Source organism: Carcharodon carcharias, chromosome 9 (genome assembly GCF_017639515.1).
Source record: "Carcharodon carcharias isolate sCarCar2 chromosome 9, sCarCar2.pri, whole genome shotgun sequence".
Taxonomy (NCBI): Eukaryota; Metazoa; Chordata; class Chondrichthyes; order Lamniformes; family Lamnidae; genus Carcharodon; species Carcharodon carcharias.
The window spans coordinates 6,870,242-6,895,177 of NC_054475.1; the positions used below are offsets into that span (position 1 = coordinate 6,870,242).

General features: G+C 46.3%; 1 protein-coding gene across 1 annotated transcript in view; it reads right to left on the reverse strand.

Moving 5' to 3' along the window:
* LOC121282010 overlaps positions 1-24,936 on the reverse strand; it is a 67,366-nt gene that overhangs the window by 39,280 nt on the left and 3,150 nt on the right. The window contains exons 2-4 of the mRNA XM_041195324.1: positions 16,512-16,604; positions 13,751-14,065; positions 10,289-10,612 (exon numbers count right to left, since the gene is read on the reverse strand). Of these exons, the coding sequence (XP_041051258.1) occupies positions 10,289-10,612; positions 13,751-14,065; positions 16,512-16,604 (732 nt within the window). The remainder of the gene's footprint in view (positions 1-10,288; positions 10,613-13,750; positions 14,066-16,511; positions 16,605-24,936) is intronic.

Here is a 24,936-nt window from a genome sequence, read left to right on the forward strand (position 1 = left end):
CTTGTGATGTCAGCTGCGAAAATTTGAATTGACCCAGCATCCACAGCCCTTGGGATGGATCAGTTCGATTTCCCCTACTGTGTGTTTAATGTTTTTGGTTATCAGGTTCGCTTTGTCCGGTGAACTCTAGCTGCGCCCTTGATATTAACATGAGGACTCGAAACGTCAACTCTTTTCTTCTCCGCCGATGCTGCCAGACCTGCTGAGTTTTTCCAGGTAATTCTGTTTTTGTTTTGGATTTCCAGCATCCGCAGTTTTTTTGTTTTTATCTCTGTGTTTAATTGACTGCCACTGCTCTTCAAGAAATGCCTACCTCCTTGAAGAAGTTCTGTTCCTCTCTGCGACAAGATTTCCGTATCTCTCTGTTGTCTTGCTCACCTTCTTTGCTTTCCATTTCCCTCCTAGTGTTTGACAAGGTGTTTACTAAAACCCGCTTTCACAGCCATATCTCCTTTCTCAGTGACTGTCTCCGTCTCCGACTTACCCCATGTGGATTTCAACTAAAATTCCACCCCTCATGTTTCGAACCCACCCAGGATCTATCACTGCTTGTTTGTCCCTACAACCACACACCCCCACCCCCCCCTCCACCTCTTTGTCTCTCTATCTCTCCGCCCCCCACACACACACCTTAAACCAGCTTATATTTCAACTCTTTCTTGGACTCGAACGCAAGTTCTGTCGAAGGGTCATGAGGACTCGAAACATCAACTCTTTTCTTCTCCGCCGATGCTGCCAGACCAGCTGAGTTTTTCCAGGTAATTCTGTTTTTGTTTTGGATTTCCAGCATCCGCAGTTTTTTTTGTTTTTATCTCTGTGTTTAATTAACACATTAGTTGGTGCTCGAAACAATATAGGCAGACAGGCCGATTAACTGATCAAACACTGGTGGTTTATTGGAACTAAGAACAGAGCACTAATGCCGTGGGCACAATTTTGTCCTTGGCATGCGGGATCGGCGGGGGCAGTAGGAAAGCCGACCACAGCCCACGATTGGCAGCGCACTGCAATTTCACACTGGCGGGCCAATTAAAGCCCGCCCAGCATGACACGTGAGCGGCGGCGCTGAGCACTGTCTGTGCGGGTGGGGGGAGGAGTGTGAGCAGGATTAGCGCAAACTTCGGCACAGGCGCGCAAAAGAGCGTTGGATAATCTCCCTGAGGCACGGAGCTGCCTCAGGGAGATGAAGAAGACACTGAAAAAGTTAATAATTAAAAATGTAATAAAACACGTCCCTTCATGTGACTCTGTCACATGCGCAGGGACATTGTTTTTAATTTAAAAATTACATTTTTATTTCATTTGTATTTGCTTTTGGGAACCCCACCCCGCCCATGGATGAGGTTGCCAAAAAATGCAAAGGCCGCTTGGCCTTTTCGCCCACCATTAGGTTGAACAGGTAGTGAAAAATAAATGACAATTGATAACTTAATGGCCTCAATAGGCTTTTTAATTGTCGGCGGGCACATCGCGTGACTGCACAGTGACATCAGCACACTTGGCCAACGTCATCACGCATCATTTCACGCTCAGTTGGGTCAGGCATGCGCCCGACCACTGAGCTAAAATGTCTGGCCCATGTATGCTTCTTCCATCACCTCCAGCTCTAGACTTCCCAGTTACCCAAGTAGCCCATGCTGTGCAGCAATTGCTCGATACAGTCACATGGTCAATTAACTACATCCTCTTAAAGGTACATAGCACCGCACTTTACCACATCCCTCCCCCTTTACTTGAAAGTACAATTGACAAGATTCACAATATCCCAATTATTTACCTGAATAACTATTTACAAGTCAAGTCTCTCAGGAGGCTTTCTCAGATGTATCGAGTGTTGTAGTTCAATGGCCTCAGCTGGTTTTTCCAAGAGCCCCCTCCTCAGGGGTCAACTGCCAACCAGGCTCTTCGTTGGAAGTGGGCAAATTCGTGTCTTTGACTCTCCCGGGTCTAATAGGCCCCATTGGTACTTCCAAATTGTGTGACATTCTTTCCGCGTGCAAATGCAAATGATGACGGCACTCCTTCTTGTGGAACTGTCTCTCTTCTTCGGAGATGACCTACGTGCCGCCTAATTATTTGGCCGCTAACCAATACATTATAGGAGAGAGGTCCTGTCACGGCTCATAGACAATTGGGCCCATCTCCAAAGTTCTTCATGAGAACTGTGTCTCCCACCGTGAATTTTCTTTCATGGTTATGGCCATCATGTCTACCCTTCTGGGCCCCTTGACTTCTCTCTATCCCCACACCCACCCCCCCCCACCCCACCCCCCTAAATTTAGCCTGATAAGAGTTAACCAGGTGCAGAGACGTCTCTGCATTAGTAATTCAGCAGGGGCAATACTGGTGGTCGTGTGTGGCGTTGTATGTGAACAGGGACCTTGGCAACCTGGTTGCTGATGGAAGCCCCGTCCAGCTTTTTCATCCTGGACTTAAAAGTTTGGGTTACCCGCTCAGCCAAGCGATTAGAGGCGGGGTGGTGAGGCGAGGTTTTGATGTGAGTTATTCCATTGAAGGTTGTAAACTGGCAGGAAGAGGTTTCATGTCCGTTTTTTTAAAAATTTAATAAAATTTATGCATTTCTTATTAACATGTCCCATCTTGTGTGACATTGTCACAGGAGGGGGACACGTTAATAATTTTAATGTTTCTCTACTTTTTGACTTTTCTTACCGGTCAGTAAACTCCCTGAGAGAGGACTTTGCCTCAAAGCGCACTTTGACGGTAGGGGAATCCCTCCCCACCCCATCGCACAGGAAGCTCATAGCGCTTCCCATCAGACAGGCCGCTCAACTCAAAATGGCGGCAGGCCCCGATTCGGCGGCAGGGGTTGGCTGTCCACCCACCGCCGAGCTGGTGGGGTCCGCCCGCCCACCAAGGGCAAAATTCTGCCCTTTGTGACCATTGCAGTGGCAGGGAAAAACATTGGATATTTCTGAACTGTCGATCGCCTGAAGGCTGCCTGGATGCATTTCCCTCACTAATGTGGCGGGTTTTCACTGTCGTCCTGTTGTTCTTCAATGGTCTGTACCTAGTGGGCATTTTCCGCCCGTTTGCGGAGTCCGGCATTTTCGAACCTTCTGTTGCCAGTCCTTCCCACCCCACAAGATGGACGGCACCATTTTGTGTACCTTTCATGGCCCCCAACGTGGGCAGGTTTTTTCCAGTCGGCGAGTGGGGGAGAGGTCCCGCTCCCTGACATGTCGAATGACTTGGGGATACATCGGGGGCGTGCGTCCCGATGCCACCCCACGTCATTTGGAATTTCAGTTCCAGCAGGCACACAGCCGCCGGCCCAGCTGTCAACGGCCTATGAAGGCCATTAAAAAACCAATCAATTTGATTGGTGGACCTGCCCGTCCAAGGTTGGCGGACAGGCCAGGAGCCCAGGCCGGTGTCGGAAAAGGCTTGAAACCTCATCCACGGGCGGGATGGGGTGTCATGAGGGCTTTTAAATTTTTATCAAATGTGTAAATAAAAGTTAAGGACGTGTCCCAACTCATGCGACAGTGTCACATGAGGGAGCGCGTCAGGGAAATATTTTTATTCCCTTTCTGCTAACGTTTGAATGGGAACCGACCTCCCTGAGACAGCACTTTGCCTCAGGAAGACTTGTGCGCTCTTTCGCACACTCCCAGCTGAGGGAGTGTATAGCGCTTCCTGGCGGATGTCACGCTGGGTGGGCCTTCATTGGCCCACTCATGTAAAATGGCAGCACACCACCCCCCCTCCTGACTGGGGGCGCTGATTGGAAATCCGGCCACCGTCATACACTCCTACACTTCCCCCACCCCCACACCCACCCCCCCCCCCCACCAACCCCGCCCCCGACGGGGGTAAAATGCTCCCCAAGTCGCTAACAGCGCTCTCCATGACTGGCGCCAATTCTAATGCCTTACTGAAGTCTAGATTAGTTTCAGATTGCAATCGCTTTTCAATAGCATCATCTCCCATTCTGCGTATCAATAATCTCTCAACATGTCATTAATTGAAGTTCCGAACTCGCAATATTCCGTTAACTCCTTTAAAGCAGCTTCATAGCCTGCGATTGTCCCTCCTGGAAGCCTATTCCTCGAAATGAATTCAAAACGCTCCACCCTGACTGAGGACTTTGGCTTCAGGTGTTTTTTTACAATGTTCACTAACTCGTCGAAAGTCTTTGTGTCGGGGGTGTTAGGTGACACGAGGCTCTGGATCAGCCCATATGTTTTGTTCCCACATGTGGACAAAAGAATCGGCCTCTTCTTGCCCTCCCCTGCTATGTCGTTAATGGTAAAGAAAAATGTTAGACGTTCCAACGTAATGAGTCCAGTCATTGGAAGCAGGATTGAATGGTTCAAGATGCCAAAACCACGGCACACTCGATGATTAAGGAGACTGTGTTTTCAAATAGCTTTCAACGTAGTCGTGAAGTCACGTGGCTGGCTTACAGCAGCTTCCTTCATTGTTGTCAATGGATCCTGTTTATCCTCGTCGCCAGTTTTATGTTTTTGCTTATCACTTTGTCTGGTGAACACTAGCTGTGCCCTTGATATTAACACATTAGTTGGTGCTTGAAACAATATAGGCAGGGAGAGAGATCGATTAACTGAACAAACACTGATGGTTTATTGGAACTAAGAACAGAGCACTAACACCATGTGTGCTTCTTCAATCACCTCCAGCTCTAGACTTACAGTTACCTTAGTAGCCCACGCTGTGTAGCGATTGGCCAACATAGTCACATGGTTGATTAACTAAATTCTCTTAAAAGTACTTAGCACTCCACTTTACCACAATGTGTGTGAAAAAATGCTTCCTAATTTCATTCCTAAACACCTTAGCTCTCATTTTTAGATTTTAACCCCAGTGCTCAATCTCCCCAATGGGCAAGGAATTTCTCTGTACCGATCATATTGAATCCCTTAAAATATTTAAATATTTCATTCGGCTCCCCCTCATTCTCCAAGTTCAAGGGAATACAAGCCAATTTATGCAACGTCTCCTCATAATTTACACCTTTAGTCCACGATCGTTCTGGTGCATTTATATAGCTGAGATAGAGGAATAGTGATAATGTCATTGGACTGGTGATCCAGAGGCTCACGATGAATATAAATGTGATTACTTAATAACATTCAACTGATTAATGAATCTGGAATTGAAACCTGGTCTAATGGGGACCATAAACCTATCATCAACTGTCATAAAAGCCCATCTGGTTCACTAATGTCCTTTAGGGAAGGAAATCACTTGTCCTCACCTACATGTGACTGCAGGCCCACAGCGATGAGTTTGATTCCTAACTGCCTTTTGAAATGGCCTAGCAAGTCACTCAGCTGCGGAGATGAGGGATGGGCAGCAAAAGCTGGCCTTGCCAGTGATGTCCACATCCCATGATGAGGAATAAGAGACACTGCTCCTGTTCCAAGGCCAATATATCTTTCCTGTGGTTCGATACCCAAAGCTGACAGCTGAATCCCAGAGGGGCTCTGACCAAGGCTCTGGACAACTTCTTCACTTTTGAATTCCAATTTTAAAATAAAGGCCGACATTCCATTAGCCTTTTTGATTACTTTCTGTGCCTGTACACTAGAGTTTAATGATGTGTGGACACACAAACCTCAATATTCCTCCATATCTTCTCGTCTCTCACAACCAAGAAATAATTCTGATTTGTCTTTCTCAGATCCAAAGTTGATGAACTCACACTCCCTCACATTGAACTCCGTCTGCCATAGATTTGTCCATTCACTTAGTCTGCCAATGCTCTTATGTAAGTTCCTCATCCCATTCCCACAATTTACCTTCTAGAATGGGCGGGTTATCCAATCCACAGCGTCACTGCGTTTGTTCTGAAGATGATAAATTACTCCAGGGGCATCAATTAGAAATAAAACACTTGCCACATGGATTTCTGTCACCCGGATTGAACCTGTTTGGCCAGAGACTACAACACATTACCTCAGCTGACGCTTCAACACCGTACAGAGATCGTGCTCTATTGTCAGATGAATCATTATCTGAGAGTCCTATATGTTTATTTAGGTGTGAAAAGCTACCTTGACATTATTCAAAGAAGGGTAGAGGAGTTCACCCAGTGTTCTGGCCTCAACAGATTATCTGGACATTCTACATTGCGTTACAAAAATCTTTAGTGATAAAGTGAAACTTTCATTTATTATTGGAAGTTATCCTAGACTAAAACGACTGATCACTCCTGTATGGATGCAGCTACAATAACGATCAAGAAGTCTGACACCCTCCAGGACAAGCAATCCACTCGATCTTTCCCACACAACGTCAGGAACATGCCAAATCCAACACATATAATCTGGAAAAAGCTTTCTTTCATCCTGTGGATACTTACAACAACTCAAGTTTTTCTTTACAATATTTGTGATCAATGTGTTTGAGAACTTACGAAGTGCCCATCATGAATCTTATAAAGTCCAAAATCCTCACCTTTGATTTTTTCATATACCATGTGACTGAAACAGCACAAATCAGCAGAAGTGTAATGAGCACCCAGCATATCACATCCCAGACAATGGAACTGAGCAAAAGAGAAGAAATATAAAATCTTTCAAAGGAAATTCATGTTTGAAACATTAATTTGGTCTTTACATTGTTATCTTTTATAGCAATGCAAGTAGCAGAGCAAAGGGGCTTTAGCTGAAAAACAAACGTTTTACTTATAAACTTCATGGTTATTAGATACAAATCGAATGAAGCAAATTTCTTTAGCATGTCCACAACGTATAACTGTAATGCTAAGCTAAATCGTAAGTGAAAATTCTTTGCAGTGACTGTCCATTTGAGGGAAGTGCCACTGTCTGATGCCAACATAGCAATGATGAAGTATCTCTTCAGTGAGTAAGGAACTTAGAATAGAATCACCCCTCACTGTTCCAAAGAAGTCATATTCAACTTGAAACATTAACTCTGTTTCTCTCTCCACAGATGCTGCCAAACCTGCTGAGTTTTTCCAGCACTTTCTGTATTTATCATCCCACAGTTCCCTTGTGAACCTTCTAACAGACAGTTCTTAACCAGCTGGAAGCAGATAAACTTTAACCCTCTCACTTTGGGGACAATGTATAACACTGGGCAACTGAGAAGGGGGAGATGACAGAGAATGCAATGTTCCTGTCACTGGCATTCCAGAACACACAGGGTGAAGGAAATCTGGCGTTGCTGCAGTGTGACAGGTGCTACTCCAGAAGGTGGGGTTAATGGTGACATAATGAACATGAATAATGAAAACTGCACCATCTGAGGGGTGGCAAACAGAAAATGCTCACTTCTTGGTCTGAATTTCCACTAACAAAAACAGCAATTTTGTTCAGAGGCGAACACAATAGCATTGCGTAAACCCAGCAACCATTTCCATTCTGAGAAATTATTGTAAACCCTTATGTCAAGAGTGATAATTATTTATTCTCATTTGAAAGAAATACTATTGGAAACATCAGCAATCAGAGCATTGTACCTTTTACTGACAGATGTAGATCCTGAAGATATTGTTGGTGATATTATTGCAAAACCTTCACAAGTATATTCAGCTCCTATTCAGACATGGAGATAATATTCAGGTTACTCTGATTCTCATGTGCAGTCAAACAACAGAGCGCTCTTCTCAAATGGAACCTCAGGACTTGTTTGGGATAATGGATTTGGATGAATTTACCCCTCCCAGGAGGAAAAAAAACTGTTCGGACCAGTACTCTGATTTCCTAGTTTTTACTGATTTTTTTCCATTTGGGCTGTATGGTAGCAAGGAGAGAAGTGACGGTGGCTTAGGTTTTACTTATAATTTGTGTTCCTTTCCCACGCCTGGGCACTGCTGGTACAGAGTTATTGTTAAAGTATTTAAAGGGCTCAGTTTGCAGGACTGCAACCCAGCCATCCCCATTTGTGCCTTGTTCAAACTAAAAGGAAAGTTCCCTCCAGAGAGTTGGTCTATGCCACCACTGGGCAAGGTATTCCAGGAGCACAGCAACCACTACACTGTGGAGATAGTGGAGGCGTTAGTGGTGATCTTTCAGGAATCATTGGAGTCAGGGAGGGTCCCAGAGGACTGGAAAATCGCTAATGTAACCCCCCCTGTTTAAGAAGGGAGTGAGGCAAAAGACGGGAAATTACAGGCCGATTAGCCTGACCTCGGTCGTTGGTAAGATTTTAGAGTCCATTATTAAGGATGAGATTTCAGAATACTTGGAAGTGCATGGTAAAATCGGGCCAGGTCAGCATGCTTTCATCAAGGGGAATTCATGCCTGATAAATCTGTTAGAATTCTTTGAGGAGGTAATGAGTAGGTTAGACAAAGGAGAGCCAATGGATGTTATCTCCTTGGACTTCCAGAAGGCCTTTGACAAGGTGCCGCACAGGAGGCTGTTCAATAAAATAAGAGCCCATAGTATTAGAGGCAATGTACTAGCATGGATAGAAGATTGGCTGTCTGGCAGGAGGCAGAGAATGGGGATAAGGGGGTCCTTCTCAGGATGGCGGCCGGTGACTAGTGGAGTTCCGCAGGGGTCAGTGTTGGGACCACAACTTTTCACTTTATACATTAATGATTTAGATGAAGGAACTGAGGATATCCTGGCTAAGTTTGCAGATGATACAAAAATAGGTGGAGGGACAGGTAGTATTGAGGAGACAGGGAGGCTGCAGAAGGATTTGGACAGGTTAGGAGAATGGGCAAAGAGGTGGCAGATGGAATACAACGTGGGGAAGTGTGAGTCATGCACTTTGGTAAGAAGAATAGAGGCATAGACTATTTTCTAAATGGGGAGAGAATTCAAGAATCTGGAGTGCAAAGAGACTTGGGAGTCCTAGTCCAGGATTCTCTTAAGGTTAACTTACAGGTTGAGTCGGTAGTTAGGAAGGCAAATGCAATGTTGGCATTTATTTCGAGAGGACTAGAATATAAAAGCAGGGATGTGCTGCTGAGGCTTTATAAGGCTCTGGTCAGACCACATTTAGAATATTGTGAGCAATTTTGGGCCCCATATCTCAGGAAGGATGTTCTGGCCCTGGAGAGGGTCCAGAGGAGGTTCACGAGAATGATCCCAGGAATGAAAGGCTTAACATATGAGGAACGTTTGAGGACTCTGGGTCTATATTCGATGGAGTTTAGAAGGATGAGGGGATTCTGATTCAAACTTACAGAATACTGAAAGGCCTGGATAGAGTGGACATGGGGAAGATGTTTCCATTAGTAGGAGAGACTAGGACCCGAGGGCACAGCCTCAGAGTAAAGGGAAGACCTTTTAGAACAGAGATGAGGAGAAACTTCTTTAGCCAGAGAGTGGTGAATCTATGGAATTCATTGCCACAGAAGGCTGTGGAGGCCAGGTCATTGAGTGTATTTAAGACCGAGATAGGTAGGTTCTTGATTGGTAAGGGGATCAAAAGTTACGGGGAGAAGGCGGGAGAATGGGGTTGAGAAACTTATCAGCCATGATTGAATGGCGGAGCAGACTCGATGGGCTGAATGGCCTAATTTCTGCTCCTACGTCTTATGGTCTTATGGTCTTCTGGTCCTGGACAGACAAGGAATTTCAGCTCTGCATTGAACACCCAGGGAAATATTAGCCGAGGAATTACTGCTGACATTAAACATGCACAAGTGGTTAATATCATATAGATATCCTCCGTTAAAGGAAATTTTCTGTTAATTAAATAGTTGAAAACCATGTGAGTACATTAAACCATCATCTGCTAATATTGACAATGGTTGTTTCCAGTACCTAGCAGACAATTTTTTGATCGGACGTTAGTGACAGGAAATGATTGGCAGTGGATTTTCTAACTATTTTATTATAACGACCTATGTTGCAAGCAGGAGAGGCTCCCACCTCCAGAGGGAACCAAAGGGTTATTAGTGAACCAGAAGGGTTTTTACAACAATCAACAATGCCTTCATGTTTATCATTAGACTCTTGGTTCCAGATTTTTATTGAATTCAAATTCCACCATCTGCCACGGTAGGATTTCAACCCTGGGCCCCAGAGCATTGCCCTGAGTCTCTGAATTACTAGTCCAGCAACAATACCACTATGCCATCGTCTCCCCAACATCTACACTACTTATGTATGTTTTGGGGATATTTTATGACTTCATCCAATTTCCATTAAAAATACAAATGAATGGCCTTTTTTATAACTGTTCAGGGTCCAATCAGAGGGAATTTGACCAGTTGCAATTGATCAGAGTGACTGAGGCAACTTAGGTTGTGTCCAGTTTGGATAGACATGAATTTAAAAAATCATTAACCACATTGTTTGTATAAAGTACCACTTACCAATGCTGCTGATTTGGATCATATAACTGCAGGTCCTTTCTTTTACATTGAACACCAACACATTAATCATTTTACTGGGTTTTTCTCCCTGATTATTCGAGGCTGTGCAGTAATATTGATGATGTTGCTGTTTGAAGGATTGACAATGTAGATCCAGTTTATTGGTGTCAGAGATCTTTGAATCTTCAGACAGGATCTTTTCATACCATGTGTATTGAATGGAAAGCGATCCTTGGACAGACTCACAGGAGACAGACACTGAGCCCCCAGAACATGAGACATTTGGTGGTGATGAAAATCTAAACACAGGAACAGACACTGGTTCTGTCAGAAAGAAACAAACATTCAGACACCGACTGAACATCTAAATGTAAAATACTCCTCAATTTTTTCGCCCTTCTGCATCTCAGCCAGGGCCTGCCATGTTGGATTCTCACATCTACCACTCGAGGAGGTTTAACCAGGTTTGGGAACTGGATATGGGAGATAGTTCCAAGTCCTGACACTGCACGTCTGCATTAGGCATGTCCATTGCAATTTCCAATGCTCCAGTGAATTAAAGGCCAGGAACCGGGCTCACCATCCAATCAGGGACAGTGCACAGGCTCCTGATGCTGGAGGACTTCACCAGCTGGCGTGGAATCTATGATCCTGATGGGGCAAATTGGTCTGCCTGCACTTCCGACTGGAAATCCCAGTTGATGCAGGAATGGGACTTTAATAGGCCCCTTGGGTATATGTTATTTCCTAAGTTGCTGGTTCGGTTGGGACCAGGGGTCACTGTTTAACAATAAGGGGTTATCCATTGAAGACAGAGACGAGGAGATTTTTTTTTCTCACAGAGGGTTGTGAGTCTTTGGAACTTGCTTCCTCAAAAGGCAGTGGAAGCAGAATCTTTGAATGTCTTTAAGGCAGAGCTAGATAAATTCTTGAGAAACAACGGAGTGAAAGGTTGTAGGTGGGAGGTTATAACCAGATCAACCGTGATCTTATTGAATGGTGGAGCAGGCTAGAGGGGCCGAATGGCCTACTCCTGCTCCTAATTCGTATGTTCGTTAGTTGGTTGCCTGCAAGCTGCCCACTTTCAAAGTGTCTCAGGGTCAGGAATTGCAGTGGGGAAATCGGCACAAGACCGGCGGTGTCAAATTGTGCGTCAACCTGCCTCTAACCCTGACACCAAACCTTTCAAAAATCCATCCCCATATCTCTTTGTCCTCCTAAAGGCCTGAGTTACCCTGTCAGCCTGTCACTAGGTCCATAACATATGCAACAAAACGTTTCTGTCTTTGTCTAACACCTTTAGATCCATGGCAACTACTTTGTTAAGGTCACCTGCCAATAGGAGGCTTAAAATAAAATGAGATGGTGTCCACCAAAACATTTTACAGAGTTGACCCTTTTCACTAACCTCTTCTATTAGTCTTGCACACTTCATCAGCCACACTTGTATCTTTTAGCAGTACTTTTAACCTTTGATAACTAGAGTGGAACAATTGTCCATGCAACTTTAAATCAATTTTCTTATTTCTCTTTGATTCTTGTCAACCTGTTATGGAGATGTGTTGATGTCAAATATTAAACGTTAATTTCATCACTATATTCACAAATGGAATATTTTCAAAGGTAGTTTCAAGCGTTGAAACAAAGACACTGATTTAAAATAATTGCCAGAGGTCACCTGACTTTTCACAACTGCAAATTAGTCGAGCTTGTGAAATCTTCCAAAATGAATTACAATGGATAGGCCTAAGCAACCCGCCTGGAGAATTTCACACCTACCAATGTCAAGGATTCCTCCAAAACTACAAGAAGAATAAGCCCAGGCTTGTTGACTCCGTGACTGGTTCAGTAACCAAGGAGAGATCTATCGAAACTAGTTATGCACAATGAAGTGCGAGAAACAACCAATACCCTTTATTGTTTTTCATTGGTTTGACCATTTGGTGGGATCCCCATCAATACCATGATCAGACTGTCAATTGCCTTCCATTGTGTATCAATATAGACACTCATCATATGACCAAAACTGCTCACCACCTTTTGATATCTCCTTGAGAAAAGTTTCTCTCTCTCAACTAAGTTTGTAGACTGTTTGCCTTATACCAGAGTTGGGCAGCAAATAGTGAATATTCTACCGGAAGAAGATAAGTTACACAGTAGCATTTCTGTAAGGAAAACCAAGGACTACAGCTTTAAGAACTGCTTCAGTTGCAAACAACAGCATCTGGACTTACAGCGCATAACTCTATTTATTTTTCTTTTCTTGTTAAGTCTTAATTTGACCAAAAGTTAATCTCCTTTACTTTGTAATTGTGTGTCTGTGTGTGTGTGTGTGTGTCTGTCTGTGTGTGTGTGTGTGTGTGTGTGTGTGTGTGTCTGTCTGTCTGTGTGTGTGTGTGAGTGATATACATATTTTTTTTTTTAAATATCTTAACCTAGGTGGGTTTTAACAAATCCCCTTCTTGTTTAAACCTAAGGAACCCTGTCTGACTATCTGTCTGTCTTTGGAATCAGCATGTAAACAGTTAAAGCAGATACACTGAATTGGTACATTCATCCTTTTAACTTTCAAAACCTGTTACAATCAACCGAGGAGTGGGAAAAAGAGGGGAGCCCTTTCACCTTTAGTCATATAGTTGGAACAACCCCGTGAAATTAACATCTGTCTCACACTCTGATGAGACAGGAGCTGTGTCTCCCTGGGACATACGAACATGCGAAATAGGAGCAGATGAAGGCCATTCGGCCCCTCAAGCCTACTCTGCCATTCATTGAGATCATGGCTGATATGTTTGTGTTTCGAATTCCACATTCCCATCTATCCCTGATAACCTTTGATTCCCTTGCCAAACAAAAATCCATCTACCTCCATCTTAAGAAAATTCAGTGACCCCCCCGACTCCAACACCTTCTGAGGCAGAGAATTCCAAAGTCACACAACCCTCTGAGAGAAAAAAATTCTCCTCATTTCTGCCCTAAAAGGGTAACCCCTAATTTTAAAACAGTGCCCCTTAGTTCTGGACTCACCCACAAGAGGAAATATCCTTTTCATGTCCATCTTTGTGTTTTGATTTTAACTGGGACAAAGCCGCACGGTAGCAAGGCTGACCTTTTAAACAGCCCACCTCCACACCCAGCAGCCAATGCGGCTGCTTCCCCATTTCTTCCTGGGTCGGCTGGCCCAACTCCAACCTGCACCACCACCACCCCCCCCCGCACCCCCCCCCAGCCCCCCACGCCCCAGCAATCAGGATCCCACCTTTGCCAGCAATTTCACCAAAGGTGGACGGGCCGAGATAGGAATTTTCCCGACTACCCCTACCCACCTTTGATATGCAGGCCAATGTCTCAACAAATAATGAAGAGGCTTTGGGATGTCGGAGCTGTCATGTTTCCTCCCCAATAAAACATTGATCAACCATTTCACCAGAGATTAATAAAGAAAACTGCTGAGAAATGTACCGTTAGATATTTGTATCCACACAGCAAACATTGAATCGAGGCCAGGTTTATCAATACCACAGCTGTACCATCCTGTATCTCCTGAGTGAAGATCCTCCATAGTAACAATAAATATTCCTGTTGCCTTGTTATCTGTGACCGATATTCCTCCATTTCGCTGATTTGTCGATGCTACAACATTACACTCGCGAGTCCAGCCCTGACACCAATATTTTATATGTGACTTGTAGCTCCGTGCATCATAGTGACATTCTATTGTGATCGCTCTTCCCACAACTCCTGTTACCCTCTCTTTTGCCCACAATGCACCTGAAACTGAGGAGACAACATTTCAGGAATTGAACAGGAAATAACTGCGTAATTCAAACAGATACATTTTAAAGAATTAAATTCCATCTAGTTTGTGATGAAAGCAATCATTCATATAGACACTTATCACAGCCTCAGGGTGTTCCAAAGCACTTCACAGGGAATGATTTACTTGTGAGATATTTGGGGTATTTTCCTGACGCACTGACAGAGGCTGGTAGAGTGTGGGGACCCTGGAAATTGGGGTTCTGCCTCCTACTGTCATTTACTCCAGTGTATGGCATCATCAAGAGGTTTTGCACCCAGAAACAAGCCTGACTGACAAAGCTGACTTGAAGTCAGTTGGGGAGAACCATGGAGGAGACCACAAGAGCAAATAGGTCCTTTCTCTGACCTGAGAGTGTAGGGTGTGGCGGGGACGTGAGGGGGGGTACGAATTGGATCCTGGCAGGCAGGGGTATTCAGCCGTTGGTTGGCTTGGGGATGTCAGTAGGTGAGGTTTGCGGACCTTGGGATTGGAGCACTTGATAGGTGGCCTCGGAGGTTGCCTGGAGCCTGTGGGGATTTAGATGCCTGCTGCGGGAGTGACTGGAATTGTGGGGGGAGGTTCGGATGACTCAGAGGAATCACAGGCCTTGGGTTGGGCCATGAGAAGCCCGGGGGCAGGAAACAAGAGGCCTTGGGACTGCGGCAGAGACATGATGGGGGTGTGGAAAATTGGAAACGTGGTGCTGTGGAAGGTGTTGCAGATTTCATCAGAATTTCCACCTTCTCAACTTTGTTCGCTGCAACTTGTGCGACAGGAGGATTTGGAAAGGGGAGGGAACATGCTTCACAAACAGAGAAAGGAAGAAATTTAAGATTCAGCAAAAAAAACGATTCAGAAACTTGGAGATTGATTAATGAGCAGGACCTGGAAGGCAGTTAACACAGGATTACTCCCAGTGTCACGTGGTAGTCAGTGTAAAACTAGAAAGGAAACTAAAGTAATTATTTTTCTGGAGATTTGCCTCATGAGATTCCTGACACACTGGGTGGGCCCAGGTGTCGAAGAGGAGAAGCCTGTGGAGGAATGGGTGGACATGACCTGAAGTTATTTGACCAATGGCCTTGCTGGCAGAGGAACTTATGTGGGGCAAGAGTTTGCAGTAAAATGACAGGATAAAGGCTAAAAATAATTAAAGTGCTAGAGAGAGGGTCAAAAAAGGAAGAAAATAGAGTAAAGGTTAAAGATGAAAAGGAAATGGAAAAGAGATCAGATCAGAAAGAAGAAGGGTTTAATAAAAGAAAGTTGCCAAACAGAGAGAAACAAACTCCAGTTGTCTGCCAATAAGGACATAAAGCATTTTGCATAAAATTGAGAAGCTAGAGGCACAAAATATTATGGGGGGGGGGCGGGGAGGTGGGGGTTTGATGTAATAGAATTGACAGAGTTGTGGCCTTAGAGTAGATGGGACTGAGGGTTTAACATTGCTTGTTAGGAAATAGATTCATCATAAATGATGGAGTGGTGGCAATGATCATAAATTTCATTACAGTGTAATATTGTATGGTTAAAATGGGCAATAACGATAAGCAAAATCCAACTGCTTAAAGTTAAAGAATGACAAAAAAGGCTACTTATGGGAAGAGCAATGTAGACTGAGCATATAGTGGTGAGGAACGGTGTCACTGAAAGGGTCTCACAAAACAATATTTCATCAACTGTACTTTAAAAACAGAAACAATTGCAAACTCGAGACATGTTCTGCATGTGGGATTATTACTGCAGCATTCGGTATATATTGGGCAAAAAAATACCAGTTAAAACAGGCTTTCATTTTAAAAATGTTGCTTGCATAGCTTTCTAAAAATTAAATTGCCTTTTATTTTCCATTCGCAATTAATAAAGCAGTTTAGTTTATTTGGCAAATATTTCCATGGTGTGATAGGATATTCACAACGTGATACAATACTTCACAAATATTGTTCATTTATTTTTGCTTGAGTATTTTTTTCCATTGTGACTTAGGAGACTTCCCACATCTAGAGACACATGAGGCAGACAAAGCACATGCCTATGTCTCTTTGCAGTAGCCTGTTTCCCCTGGAACATGTCACTAGCCTGGAGCCAGAAACTACAGCATGAGGGGCACCATTCCACATCAAGCATGACTGACTAAGAGTCTCTCCCCCTCTTACCGCTTGCCTTAGGCATGTTGGTAGGATTTGCAGGTTGATGAACTACCTGTGGGGCCACATTAGAACGCACCGTCCATTACCATCAAGAGCAGAAGTGATACTCGAACCTGAGGCTTCTCCCTTAGACACAGAGACGCTATCCATTACACCACAAGACCCCCTTTTGTGACTTTGCATGTCTCTGAATATTTAAACATCTCCGCTGTATAACCTGTAGACTGGAATTAAACTAACAAGATTATTAGGATATCCAGCTCTGGCTGTCACTCACCGGGCAAAGAACAAATGAGGAGAATCAAAATCCACATCGTTTTGTTCACAAAGATCAGGGCAGAACTTGTTTCCAGACACTCAGCTCTTGTTTCTCACATTGAAATAAGTTTCAACATAAATGATACAAGGAATTTAAACGAGGAAGAAGATAGCAGGAAGCCAGGTCATGAAACCACATTAAGGCAGCTGATGAAATCTGACCCCTAAGAATGAGAAGTTCTGTCAGTTATATTTAACAAATGAATCAAATTAATTTTCATTACAAGAATATCAAATTCTGAGAACAGGAGTGTTATAAAGTTAGAACGGATGGGAAATGTTGACCCAAGTTAATTATTTCTGCTGAATTGTGATTTGAGTTAGAACAGGCTCCCCTCTCATGTTATAAAAATTCCATGCAGCCCCCTTATAAAACAAGCATTTTCCCCTTATGAAAATTATTTCTACAATGAAAGATAGAGATGAATTAATATTTTCTGTTTGGTACCAGGGACTTGCCCAATGAAATCCATCAGTGTGACTCCACTTGATTAACTTAACAGGCACCGATTGCGAGAGCCTCTGAAACTAATCAAGGAGAGGTTTTTAGAGGAGAGGCAGGCAGTTTGTGTTAGACTGTGTAACAACATTCCAAGGACAACTCACGAGAGCCTGTGATGTGGCCCAGGACCATTTGAAAATCTCCCAGACAGCGATGAGAAAACAGGCAGACAAACACGCCAGGGCCCGAAACTTTAGCCAGGAGGTTGCGTGTTAGTGCTCCTACCAATGCCAGGTGAGTCCTTAAAATCCTGGTACAGCGGGTCCGTACAGAGCAGTAAATGAGCTCGGTGAAGTGAGCTACCTAACTGAGACTCCAAACTGGGGGGGGCAAAAGCAAAGGCTGCGTCATGTCAACGTGACAAAACAGTGTCACAGCCAAGAGGGGTGGGTAATGGTCTGTCCCATTGTCACTGGCCGAGTGGATGAAGGTAGCAGCGGGGGTCAACTGGGGAGAAATGTGGGTGAGGTCCACATTGAACCCCCCCCCCCCACCCCCACCTGGTTAACCAACACAGAGATGCTGGCGAACTTAGGCTAGGATTTTTCCCTCGTCAGGCGGGCTGTGCAGGAGCGGGTGGTGGGGGGGTGGGGGGGGGGGTGGTGGAGGGGTGGGGGGTCCGGCGGTCGCAAAGCTGACTGCCACCCGCCATTGGCTCCGCGCCGCCATTTTGTGTGGTCGGGCCATTTAAGGTCCGCCCCCCCCCCCCCCCCCCCACACTACCCAACACTACCCAGTGTATGATGCGACAGCGGCAAAAACGAGAAGGGGCAGGTGGGGATGGGGAACTCGATGTCTGCCGGGTCCAATGGTAACCCCCCCTAGTGGCCGATTCAAAAGCGGCCATGCTTCGTGCTGGCGATTGTAGCGTGTGGGACACGGCAGGAGGGAGGACAGGTCAGCGGGTCAGCTGGCACCGTGCTTTTCCCATGAGCGTCTCGCTGCCCTCCTGGAGGAGGTGGCAGCGCGGAGAGAGACCCTTGTCCACAGAGGCGGGAGGAGGAGGTCCCACCCACCTCACTAAAAACGCCTGGGAGGAGGTGGCATCCAGGGCGGGCACCCCTGATGCGGTGAGACGCACGTGTGTGCACTGCCATAAGCGCTTCAATGAACTCCTGCGATCGGGATGGGTGAGTACCATGTTGGCGTGGGTCACTTAGCACAGCATTTAGGAGATGCCCACCTCCCCTGCCCTTGGACCTCAGATGTCTGACAGTGTGAGTGGCAAATGTCAATGGGGCAGCATCTGGCCAAGGGGGTGAGCTCTGGCTGCTCGGACTGAGTGTCTTGCAGCTCCAGGATCACGAATCGGCTGAGGCCTGCGAGGTGTTCCCCAGGTGGGGTTGGCCAGGCTACAATGGCGCAGCAGGTAGAGGGCGGACTAATCAATGCTCCTCTGTCACATGACAGAGAGGTTGTGGACTGGAGGTGGAGTACCCCACCTACTTATCCCGACTCGATATGAGCAGGAGGCACTGGATCTGTAGAGATGCCATGCGCCTAGGTAAACTGGTGGCGGTGAGCTTGGGTTGCCGCAGGGAGGTGAGGGTGCAGTGCACTGAGGTCAGAACGTCTGTAATTGCAACCATTCTACTGTAGTCTCTATATTGATCTGAACCTCGAACATTGAATCCCCGTTGATAATGGAAAGATGAGGACATCCTGACCCGGGTGCCAGGCATGCACAGTTACAGTGTAATGACTTCAACTAATCACATGTCCATTTTCTTCTTTTCAGGCTCACCAGCAGTCCATCGTGGTGAGGAGCCTGTGGCACACCCTCTCAGCTAAGCAAGCACCAGCGCAGATGCCAACAACCCGGTGGGCATTAGATCAGAGGGCACTTCACACTCACATGAGGTGCAGACGTGGGCAGAGACTGCTCAGGGCACCGGCAGTCAGAGGAGCGCTGGGGACCAGGAACATGCTCAGTTGGTGGCTCTGAGCCTCTGGATCGTCCAATGAGGCAGCAGATGCTGGACATTTAGCAGGGTGTGCAGGGGAATCTGGCAGAGATACATGAGGGATTGCGTGCCATGGTCTCCATTGTGGAGGAGTCCATGTGGAGCATGAGTAATGCAATGACCCTCATGGCCAAGCGCAATGCCTCCTCCATGGAGAGAGTAGCAACTCTCATGGAGGGGCTCCTCCAGGAGCTGAATCGGGGGTTCCTGGGGGAATGCACTGAGACCTGAGGTGGTCATTCTGACCTCAGGTGGTCAGTGTCAATGTGGGAGATGGACTGGGTACTCAGTATCCCAGCTCGGTGCCCATCAATCAATGGTGAGCAGGGAGGTCCAATGCGACATCACATTGGTGTACGAACTGCATGTCGTCTCTGTGAGCTCCTCTCAGGGCACTCTGGATGACGGCAGCAGCTCCTCTGCCCCTCTGCCAGGGACCATGGCATCTGATGAGGCTGTGGTGACTGGGGAGATGCCAGCCATGCCACTGGCCACTCCCTCCCAGGCAGGGCTAGCACAGGCTCCACGGGCCAGAGGACACCCGCCAAGATCATCAAGGCCAACGAGACAGCACAGTGAGCAGGCTGTCTCCAGTGCTGGTGCCAGCCAGTGGGGAGCATCTAGATGTAGCACCTGCAAGTGAAAACTTAAAAGCTCCTTAAGCACAACATGGCCTTATCACAGATGATATTTTGTTCCCCCACTTTTACATTAAATGGTAATTGGTGTGATGGATAACACCAATCATTTTCATTTGTATTATGTGTGCTAGGCACCACATCATTCAATGTGTTTCTGTTCAACAAGCCTCTGGGTGCTTTATTAGTTCTGCAGGTGCAGGGTAACCCATGATGTTATGAGTGACTTGTCTGTCATTGAGCTTTATTGAAATGGCACATGGTGCATGTTGTTCACCAAGGAAATGGTCCTAACAGGGATTGAGTATGGAGCCTGCAGTCCTGGCATGTGGTGGTGGTTCTTATTTGGTAGGCTAGCTGAAGAGTCATTGGATCAAAGTGTCCCGGGTGTCCCTGCCTCCTTGGAGGTTGCCAGGTCAGTCTCTATCCCCTCCTGACCGTGCTCGTCCTCGTACTCATCACATCGTCTGTTGCCCGAGCAGCTGCCTCAACATCTTCTTCCTCCACTGCGTCCCCCCTTTCCAGTGCCAGATTGTGGAGAGCACAGCATGCAACCACTATCAGTGACAACGATCTGGGGGGTATTGGAGTGTGCTCCCTGAATGGTCCAGGCATCGGTAGCTCATTTTGAGAAGACCTATGGCTTTCTCTACCACTACCCTTGTGGAGCCGTGGCTCCTTTTGTACCGCTGCTCAGCCTCTGTTCTTGAGTGGCCAAGAGGCGTCATGAGCCACCTTTTGAGAGAATAGCCCTTGTCACTCAGCCGGGCTGGAGCACTGAAGAGCCCCGGCACCTGGGACTGTCTGAGGATGTAGGTGACGTGGGAGCTGCCTGGGTACCTTGCACAGACTTGTAGAATCAGCATCCTGTGGTCACACACTATCTGCACGTTCATGGAGTGGAAGCCCTTCCTGTTGATGAAGGCACCGGGCTCACCTGCTGGTGTCTTGATGGCCACATGTATACAGCCAATGGTACCCTGGATGCAGGGGAAGCCAGCAATGGCTGCAAAACCTCTGGCTCGCTCAGCCTGGCTGGCCTCGTCCATGTGGTAGTGAATGAAAGTCAGGCGCTGCCTGAACAGAGCGTCTGTCACCAGCTTGACACTACTGCGGACAGCTGATTGGGAGACACCACAAAGATCACCCACTGACCCCTGGAAAGAGCCTGAAGCATAGAAGCTGAGGGCCACAGTGACCTTCAGCGCCTCTGGCATGAGGTGTCCACCCACACAGTCGGAGCTGATCTCAGGGCTGATCACCTGACAGATGGAGGCCACTGTTTCCCTGGAGAGACGGACCCTCCTTCAGCATTGCACCAGATATATTGAGGTAGCTGCATCGCTGCCTGTAAACCCTGGCAGCAGGATAGTGGCATCTTCTGCAGCCCCTTCTGCCTTGGACTTCCTGTTGGACCTTGTGCCTGCACCTGTCCTCCCACAGGTGTCTCCCCTGGAGGCTGAATAAGGACATATGGCCTCGTCCCCCTTCTGGCCCTCTCTTCCTCCTCAGAGGAGGTGCCTCCAGCGGAGACCACAGTCACTATTCTCAGGGCAAGGGAAGGTTGCCTGATACCTGGGAGACTCCAAATGGCATGAATCCTCCGGAATCCTGAACTGAAGCCTCTTATTTCTGTCATAGCAGCTCTGAAGCGAAATGAAGATGTCCTGTTCACAAGATCAAAAGCAGCAACTTATAAGCTAAAGTACAAATGCCTCGCACTAGCGAGCCTGCTCACCCCTTTTATCCCACCCGTGGATGAGGTTTTTGAAATTGTGGCCTACCCGCCTGCCCGTTTTGTCAGTGCGATGGCCTGAAAATCGCATGGGTCACGTACACTCTGGGACAATTGGTGTCTCAAGGGCCCTAACTGGCCCGTTAATTCATGGTGGGTGTGCCCCGCCTAGTGAAATATCACAAGGGTGCGCAGTGACATTGGGAAGCAAGCCCTCACGCCGGACCGTAAAATTCTGGCCTTAGACGCCTTGTTCCTCCCTTCCTAAGTGCAGAACAGTGAGCAGGCTTGACAAGGCTGCTCGTCTACATTCAAAGGCTTACGCAGAGACAAGCTGGGCTGCACCACACTAGCTCTACATGATGTGGGTGAGGGGGAGGCCCCTCCCATAAGGCAACTTCCCTATCGTCTAGGCCCAGAGACGCTGGCCCAGGTCCGGGAGGAGATTAACTACACGCTGGAGCACCAACTAACGGAGCCTAGCAGCAGAAGCTGGAGCTCCCCAGTTGTGCCCAGGTCCAAGTCGAATGGCTCCACAAGATTCTGCACTGACTACCGAAACGTTAATGCAGTGACCAGAGCCGACTCGTACCCGATGCCCCGGCTGGAAGACTGTATAGATAGGGTAGGTAAAGCAGCCTACATTACAAAGATAGATTTACTGAAGAGATCCTGACAGGTTCCCTTGGCTGCCCGCGCCAAGGAAATCTCCACCTTCGTAACTCCGGACGGGTTATACAAGTGTCGAGTGATGCCATTTGGACTCCTAAATGCCTCAGTCACCTTTCAAAGTCTGAGGAACCAGGTGGTGGCGGGCTTATCCAATCACAAAGTGTACCTAGATGACCTCCTAGTACCCAGCAACACCTGGGAAACACACTTGGAGCAACTGAAAGCCCTCTTCCAGAAAGTACAGTCAGCTGACCTAGTGGTCAATCTCGCAAAAAGCGAGTTTGCTGAGGCTCAAATGACCTATCTAAGACACGTGGTGGGTCAAGGTGCATTGCAGGAATTCACCAAGGCTCGTTCAACAGCACCTTCCAAACCCACGACCTCTACCATCTAGAAGGACAAGGGCAGCAGGTAGTTGGGGACACCACCACCACCTGGAAGTTCTCCTCCAAGTCACTCACCATCCTGACTTGGAAATATATCGCAGTTCCTTCACTGTCGCTGGGTCAAAATCCTGGAACTCCCTTCCTAACAGCACTGTGGGTGTACCTGCACCACTTAGACTGCAGTGGTTCAAGAAGGCAGCTCACCACCAATTTCTCAAAGGCAATTAGGGATGAGCAATAAATGCTGGCCCAGCCAGTGAAGCCCACATCCTGTCAGGGCTGCAAAAGTACAAGCAGTAGTGGAGTTCCCCTTTCCCACAACAAACCAGGAAATCATGAGGTTCTTGGGGATGCGTGGGTTCTACCACAAGATAGTCCCAAACTTCAGCACAGTCACCACCCCACTGACAGACCTACTACAGAAAAAAGCAAAGATAGTATAGACTGAGAAATGCCAGACAGCTTTCGAAAAGCTGAAAGCCATTTTAATAGGTGAACCTGTGCTTGTGATGCGAGTGACAGTGGAGTAGGGGCTGACCTCCTCCAGGAAGACGAAGCAGGGATGGAGAGAGCAGTCCGGTACTTCTCCAAAAAAATAAGCACGCATCAGAAATGGTTTATTACTGGCTCTCAAACACTTTGAGATTTATGCCTGAAATGGATACGGAGAGGCCACAGCCTATACTGACCACAACCTTTGTGGAAAACTTTAAGACACAGACCGCCAGTTATTCCATTGGAGTTTGTTTCTCCAACTGTAACACCTAAAAATCACCCAGATTGCTGGGAAATCAAATGTGATTGTGGATGCCCTGCCCAGGAATTAAAGGGATAAAAAGAAAAAACTGCGGAGGCTAGGAATCCAAAACAAAAACAGAATTACCTGGAAAAACTCAGCAGGTCTGGCAGCATTGGCTGAGAAGAAAAGAGTTGACGTTTCGAGTCCTCATGACCCTTAAACAGAACTAGGTGAATCCAAGGAGAGGGGAGACCCGGTTAGGGCAGAAAAATAATGTTGATCAAGGCTAGGAGAATGTATGTGTGTGTGAATGTGTTTGTTTTTTATAATATATTTTCTCCCATTCATCGTGTAGGGTACGTGTCATGACAGCGGATCACAGCCCGAATTACGTCCAAGCACATTGAACTTTTAAAGGAAGATAAGTTTTTTTTTAAAAAAAGGATGTACAAGCCAAAGCTGGCTGAGAACATAAAATAACCACTTGCTGGAAAATTCCGATGTGGATTGCACTTGACCGACTTGTCCAGAGAACATGGAATGTTGCATTTTAAAGGTGTCAAGGCCTACTTCAGACAGAGACACTTCAAAGGAAGAGATGCAATGCCAAAAAAAACTGCCCTTTAACCTCCTGTGGATGTGGAGACAATGGAGGCTTATTACCTCAGCAGAAACCATCTAATGTTGAGTTAAATCTCAGAATGTGGAAGTGATCTAAGTTGAAAGAAAACAGATTCAGGGCAAAAAAAAATGTTTGTTTTTGGCTTCCAGAAATACACAAGAAAAGGGTTTAAAAAGCCAGCTGCAGACCTGATCTGGGTGTGCCAGTTCTGGTGTTCTCGTTCTGGTGTGCGAGTCTGCGCTGTGCAGGTCACAGCTGAAGAAGATCATCCAGACATCCCTGCAGCTTGCAAGTAAAACAAGTCTTTCTCTGTGGCTGGAGGCAAGACACAAGTCAGCAAATTCACAGTCAAGAAGGACATGGCAGGACCTACAGAACCAAGTGTCTCCAAACCAATTGCTCAACTGACAAAGTCAGCTCTACAAGAATCACCCAACTTAACAGATGCAATGTTTTGCCTTATATTCACCACGGACAAGTCAAAGATTGATTCGTATATCTTTTTTAACTTTTATTTTGGGACTCAACTTCTCATTTATGACCTGTGTGTGTCTATGTTGTGTTTTTATTTCTTTTTCTTAGGTTTTAGTAATTAATAAACTCACTCTTTCTTTGACTCAAGAAAGCCTGGTTAAATTGGTTCCTTCTAAAACAAAAATATATTTGGACTGGGAAAAGGCATTCATGAGGGAAGGGATCCATTTCAAATTAAACCTTGTTGCAACTAACCAAGGGATTTGAATAAAGACGGGGAACCAGTTCAACCCCTCTCACCTGGGCGCATAACAACTTGGGGATCCTCGCCCGGGGACTGGTTGTAACAGGATACCTCTGCTAAACCCTATGATATGGGGATATGCATTTCCCATATTGAAGTTGGTGGGGGATTGGTTGTAACAGGCTACCTCTGCTAAACCCTATGATATGGGGATGTGTATTTCCCATATTGTAGTTGGTGGGGACTGGTTGTAACAGGATACCTCTGCTAAACCCTTTGATATGGGGATGTGCATTTCCCATATTGTAGTTGGTGGTGAGTGTATCAATAGCAGGACCCTGTATTTGTTTCTTGACCCTGACTTACTGGAACCATTGGTCTCTCAGTGGCCCCTCTCTCATTTTGCTT